Source organism: Rhea americana, unplaced genomic scaffold, assembly GCF_003343005.1.
Source record: "Rhea americana isolate MKP2758 unplaced genomic scaffold, rheAme1 scaffold_553, whole genome shotgun sequence".
Classification (NCBI taxonomy): Eukaryota; Metazoa; Chordata; class Aves; order Rheiformes; family Rheidae; genus Rhea; species Rhea americana.
This window is the reverse complement of record NW_028186705.1, coordinates 115447-121242: the sequence shown is the minus strand read 5'-3', so window position 1 is coordinate 121242 and position 5796 is coordinate 115447. Positions and strand designations below refer to the sequence as shown.

At 67.1% G+C, this 5796-nt stretch overlaps 3 protein-coding genes across 6 annotated transcripts in view; 1 reads left to right on the top strand and 2 right to left on the bottom strand.

Moving 5' to 3' along the window:
* Positions 1-1187, bottom strand: part of TAFAZZIN (tafazzin, phospholipid-lysophospholipid transacylase) — a 4379-nt gene extending 3192 nt beyond the window's left edge. The window contains exons 1-2 of the mRNA XM_085318815.1: positions 757-1187; positions 503-663 (exon numbers count right to left, since the gene is read on the bottom strand). Of these exons, the coding sequence (XP_085174941.1) occupies positions 503-663; positions 757-1165 (570 nt within the window). The 5' untranslated portion in view covers positions 1166-1187. The remainder of the gene's footprint in view (positions 1-502; positions 664-756) is intronic.
* Positions 1188-2004: 817 nt separating this feature from the next.
* DNASE1L1 (deoxyribonuclease 1 like 1) lies at positions 2005-4485 on the top strand. Of its 4 annotated transcripts, none has more exons than XM_085318808.1 (8): positions 2005-2098; positions 2956-3044; positions 3119-3205; positions 3308-3420; positions 3524-3636; positions 3741-3898; positions 4049-4145; positions 4289-4485. In XM_085318808.1, exons 2-8 carry the CDS (start codon positions 2977-2979, stop codon positions 4421-4423), a joined length of 771 nt encoding a protein of 256 aa, XP_085174934.1. In that variant the 5' UTR covers positions 2005-2098; positions 2956-2976; the 3' UTR covers positions 4424-4485. The 4 variants fall into 4 exon arrangements, with proteins under 4 accessions (XP_085174934.1, XP_085174932.1, XP_085174931.1 ...); XM_085318806.1 differs by lacking the exon at positions 2005-2098 and adding an exon at positions 2147-2382; XM_085318805.1 differs by lacking the exon at positions 2005-2098 and adding an exon at positions 2147-2403.
* On the bottom strand, positions 4478-5793 carry TSR2 (TSR2 ribosome maturation factor). The gene is made up of 5 exons (XM_085318814.1): positions 5728-5793; positions 5084-5174; positions 4911-5002; positions 4665-4820; positions 4478-4587 (listed from the first exon to the last, which is right to left on the bottom strand). The coding sequence occupies exons 1-5, from the start codon at positions 5791-5793 to the stop codon at positions 4522-4524; spliced, it is 471 nt and encodes a 156-aa protein (XP_085174940.1). The 3' UTR covers positions 4478-4521.
* Positions 5794-5796: the final 3 nt, after the last annotated feature.

The following is a 5796-nucleotide window of genomic DNA, read 5'->3' as shown; positions in this document are numbered from 1 at the left end:
CAAAGCACCCTGGGGACCCCCCAAAACCTCCCAGGGACTCCCCCAGCACTCCTTGGAGGGGGGGCAGAACCCCCCCTATAGCTCAATAGGGATCCCCACGACCCCACCAAAGTGCCCCAGGGACCCACAAAGCACGGCCAGGGCCCACCAGTGACACCCTAAGATCCCCAAAGCACACCTGGAACTCCCAAGAATCCCCTTAAAGCACCCCAGGGACCCCCAGGAAACCTAGAGCACCCCCAAGACCCACCAGGAACCCCCCCAAAGTGTCCTAGGACCCCCCAGACCCTCCAGGGACACCCAAAGTGCCCCCACAGACCCACTAGGATCCTCCCAAGGCCCTGCAAAGCTTCCCAAGGACCCCCAAAGTGCCCTCAGGACCCACCAAGATCCCCGCAGGGATCCCCAGAGCCCCTAGAATCCACCAGGATCCTCCCAAGACCCCTCAGGGACCCCCAAAGTGCCCCTAGGACTGCTAGGACCCCCCCAAGCCCCTCAGTACTCCCCTCACCCCCCAGTGTCCCCCTTGGCTACCCCAAAGGTGTGGGTCATCCATGCAGGAGCGGTGGTTGGCGAGAGTGAGCAGCGGGGTGGCAGGGCCACGGCGCTCCAGAAGCTCGTGCAGCACCTCAGCATTGTACACCCGCAGGCGGTTCAGGTACCCTGGGTGGGGAGAGGGGGCGGCCATGGGGCCGAGCCCGGGGGCAGCGAGGCCCCCCCCCGTCATGTGCCGTGGGGCGGCCATGGGGCACTCACGAGTCCAGATGCAGCTATAGGTGCCCACGAGGCCAGTGACAAGGCGGCTGGCCAGGGCCCAGGGCAGCGGGGGGCCGGCAGGGAAGGGCCAGCTCACAGCCAGCGGCATGGTGCCATCGTGGGGGACACGCCGCAGGCCCTGGGGAGCGCCTGGTCCTGTCAGCCCCACAGCGAGCCTTGATTGCACCGCAGATCTCTCACGATCTCCCCTTTGCTCCACAGACCCACCCCAATATCCCAGTAGTGCCCCACAGGCCCCTTTAATAACCTCTTTTTGCCCCACAGACCCCCTCAGTTGCCCCATAAACCATCCCAGTGAGCCTCCCTTGACCAATAGACCCCCCAATGGTCCCATGCGGCTCCTACAATCTTCTTTTTGCCCCATAGACCCCACCAGGGAGCCTCTCATTGCCCCACAGACGCCAGAATGAGCCCCACAGACCCCCAATTTCCCCATGGATCCCCCCAATGTGCCCCTCAAGCCCCATAGAGCTCTCATGATGTCCCCTTTGTCTCACATGCCACACTGAGGCCCATGGCCCCACAGACCCTCAATTTCCCTACAGATCCCCCCCAATGTGCCCCACAGGCCCCATAAACCCCCCAATTGCCCCACAGATCCCTCCAATGCGTCCCACAGCCCCCATAAACTCCCAATTGCCCCACAGATCCCCCCAATGTGCGCCACAGGCCCCATAGAGCTCTCAAGATGTCCCCTTTGTCCCACACACCACACAATGAGCCTCCATGGCCCCAAAGACCTCCCCAATTTCCCCACAGACCTCCCCCAGTGTGCCTCACAGGCCCTACAGACCCCTCCTGATCTCTGCTTTGCCCCACAGGCCCCACTAGTGAGCCCTCATGGTCCGATAGACCCCCCTCGTCACCCCCTTTTTACTCCACAGAATCACCAGTCAGCCCCACAGTGCCTCATAGACCTCCTACTCGCCCCACAGACCCTTCCAAGAGCTCCCGCGGGCCCCACAGCCCTCTCTCCCAATTAGCCCCCCTAAACCGCCGAAGGTCCCACGGACCCCGCCGCCCCCCCCTTTGCCCCATAGATCTCCCCCCTTGTTGTCTCCTGCCGTAAAGCGCCTCCGAGTGCCCCCACCGCGTGTCGCAAACGCCGAACCGCAGCCCCCGCCGAGGCCGCCCGCCGCAAAGCGCGGACGCTCACGCACTATCGCAAAAGCGCCCCACCGCAGGGGTAGGCAAGCGGGGTGTGGGGGGGTGGAGTGGGGGTGTGCCGTCAAGCGCGCTGCGATGTCGCAAACACCAGCTGGGAGGACCCGAGGCAGACGAGCGCCGCCAAGGAGACTAGAGCGGAAGGGCGCACCATAGAGTAAGCAGAAGTGCGGGCACAGCGCGCATCCGCTCTGCCGTCGGGGCAGGAAGGGGGTGGGGGGAGCTGCCCTATGGCGGGGGCAGAAGAGCCGGAGGAGCTGCCCCGCGGGGCGGGAGCAGTTAAAAATATCCCGCCGGGAGGGACGGGCCGTCGCCGCCATGGGGCGGACGCTGCTGCTGGCGGCGCTGCTGCTGGCGCCGCTTCTGGGGGGCGCCGCGGCCTTGCGCATCGGCGCCTTCAACGCGCAGCGCTTGGGGGGCGGCAAGGCGGCACGCGACGACGTGCGGGAGGCGTTGGGGCGGGTACAGGGCAGACTATGGGGCTGGGGGAGGCAGGCTGGGGACGGACTGGGGGCAGCAGGTAGTGGGCTCTGGGGTGGGGGGAGGCAGGCTAGGGGCAGGCTATGAGGTGAGGGAGCATGCAAGGGGGCAGGAGGGAGGCTCTGGGGTTGGGGTGGATACAGGGCAGGCCATGGCGGGGGCAGGAGGGGGACTATGGGGCCAGGAGAGGCAGGCTGAGGGTGGAGGAGAGGGGGCTACTGAGGGGGCAGGAGAGGTGGGATATTGGGGTGGGGGGTCAGGAAGGGGCAAGCTATAGGGCAGGATATACGGGCCTATGTGGTGGGGGGGCAGGAAAGTGCAGGTTATGGGGCAGAGGGGGTGGACTATTGGGCTGGGAGTAGGAAGGGGGGCTGCAGGGCAAAAGTGGGCAGATTATGGGTCTAGGTGGCTTGAGGGAATGTGCTATGGGGCTGGGGGGCATAAGGGGGCAGGCTATGGGGCGAGGGAGCTATAGGGGTATCAGTGGGGCTGGGAGGGGCACTAACGACCCCCTGCTTCTCCTCCCCCCCCCAGATCATCGCCCGCTGTGACATCATGGTGCTGCAGGAGGTGTTAGATGCTAAGGGGCAGGTGGTGCCGCTGCTCCTCAAAGCCCTTGACAGGTGGTGTCCAGGCGTCCAGGGTGAGGGGGGCCCAGACATCTGGGCCCCCACCTCACCTCCCTGCCTCCCCRCAGCACCGTGGGCCCCGGCACCTACCAGACCCTGAGCAGCCCCCCGCTGGGCCGAGGGTCCTACCAGGAACGCTATGTCTACTTCTACCGGTGAGCCCAGCAGGCCCGGGCATCGAGGACAAGGAGCCCAGGTGCCTGGGAGGAGGGGCCCGGGCATCTGGGCCCTGCTCCCATGGCTGCGCCCTGACACAGGCCGGGCCAGGCCCAGCTCCGGGACTGGTTCGTGTATGAGGACGCCCACCCAGAGCGCCCTGACGTCTTTGCCCGGGAGCCCTTCGTGACCCTCTTCGGCCTGCCCAGCACAGGTGAGCGGTGCCAGGACACTGGGCCCCCCCCACACACACTCCTGGGTGCTGGGGTCCCCTGACACTCCCTGGGTGCCCCTCCCTCCCCTTCCCTCCCCCCCAGCGCTGCCGGAGCTGGTGCTGGTGCCGCTGCACGCGGTGCCGGGGGCAGCCGAGGCCGAGATCGATGCCCTCCACGACGTCTATGAGCGGGTGCGGGAGCGCTGGGGCCAGCAGGTACGGCGGGGCCCTGGCATCCAGGCGCTCCCCCTCTTCCGCCACGGGGGCTGCAGTGTCTGAGTGAGCACCCCCGCGCACCTAAGCTTGCCCCCCTCTGCCAGGATGTGCTGTTCCTTGGCGACTTCAATGCCGGCTGCAGCTACGTGGCCGCCAGCCGCTGGGGCCGGATCCGGCTGCGCCGCGACCCACCGTTCCACTGGCTGCTGGGCGATGATGGTGACAGCACCGTGCGGGCCTCCACACGCTGCCCCTATGACCGGTGCGGGGTGCTGTGGGGCAACATGGGGTGGCTGTAGGGCAGCAGCACTATGCAGGGTTCCACATGCTGCCCCTGCAACTGGTGTGGGGCACTGTGAAGTGCTGTCGGGGGCCGTGGGGCAGCTCTGGCCCTCACCACACCTTGGCACAGGGTGGTGGTGGCCGGTGAGCGCAGCCAGAGCCTGGTGGTGCCGGGCTCTGCCAGAGCCTTCAACTTCACAGCACGCTTCGGGCTGACTGAGGAGCAGGTGAGCCGGATGCCAGGGCACCTGACAGCAGTGGTGGGGGGGACACGCCTGGATGCTGGGGCCCCCAGTGGTGGGGGGGGATGGGACGGGACAGGACCAGGCCCCCAGAGCTGCCATGACAGGGGCCCCTGGCATCCCCCCAGGCGCTGGCAGTGAGCGACCACTACCCGGTGGAGGTGGAGCTGGCACTGGACAGAGCCTGGCGGGGGCCCTGGCATCCCCCGCCGGCCCTGCTGCTGCTGCTGGGCCTGGGGGGGGCCCTGCTGGGGCTGCCCTGAGCCCCCAAACGCCTGGGCTGTCCCTATCGGCTGGGAAAATAAAACGAGTCCGTGGAAATCTCCTTGCCGCAGTGGGGCACCTCCTTTATTGCCCCCTCTCACTTGCGCCGCCTCTGCACCAGGGTCCAGGCATCGGGGTCTTGGGGGGGACCGCAGTCCATGGCCTGAGGGCAAAGGGGGCTGTGAGGGGCGCCGTGGGGCCACCGCACCCAGCCCCCTGCGTCCCCCCCATCTGCCTCACCTCAGCGACGTCCTCATAGCTTCTGGCATCCTCAGGGGGGGCAGCAGCAGCCCGCAGCGGGGGGCTTGGGCGGCCTAGGCGGGCCACGGCGGCCCCCACGGCAGCTGCGTCGCCTTGTGCTGCCAGGGCGAAGAGTGCCACGAGCTGCCGGCTCACCTGGGGCGGCAGTGGGGGTCAGCCAGGTCAAAGGGTCCCCACGCCCCCCCCACAGTGCATCCTTCCCTCCCAGCACCTGGCACGTCCCACCTGCACGAGGCTGCCATCTTCCACCACCGTGTCGAACTCGTTGTCCATCACCTCAGCCAGGAAATCTTCCACCTCCTCTGGCTCCAGGCCAGCTGCAGGATAAAACCGTTGGGGGTGGGGGGGCCCAGGCATTCCCCCCACCCCAATGAGGGGGCCCAGGCGTCCAGGCTTACCATTGTGCTGGAAGAAGTCTTGCAGCACGGTCGCCAGCCAGGCCGCCTTCTCGGGGCCCCGGGTGCCGCCAAAGCCGTTCTCCACCGCCACCTGCCAGGGGAGGCGTCGCTCAGATGCTTGGGCCCCTCACCTCACGGACCCCCACAGCACTGTGGAGTGCCCTGCTTACCCTCCCAGCATCCTCGCGGCAGGCATCTCTAGGGCTCCCGTACACTGCGCGGGATGTATAGGGGCTTTTGTTGCCCTGTAAGATCCCTATAAGCGCTCTTGCTGCCCAGGTACCTACAGGAAATCCCTACAGGAATTCCCTCCTTTCCCCGGATGTCTGAATCAGATATATAGCAGGGGTTCCTACAGGGATTCACCACCACCCCGAGCGCCTATAGGAGACAAGTTCCAGGGGATCCATATAGGGAGTTATCCCACCCCCGCCCCCCACGCCGGGGAGCTATAGGAGATGCGCCAGGAGCACGTGCGCGGCGCCTATAGGGGCGATGTATAGAAGCCGCTGCCCTCCCCCCTCCCGCGGTTACCGAAAGCCGCCGGTTCGGCAGGGCCTGCGGGCGCCGCGCACCGTCTCCACGGGCCGCGTGCGAAGCCTCGCAGCGGCCCCTGTGGGGACGGCGCACGGAGGCAGCCTCACCTGCAGCGCGGCCCAGGCGCCGAGCACGGCCCGCACGCCATCGGCGAAGAGCGCGGCCGCCGCCATGTC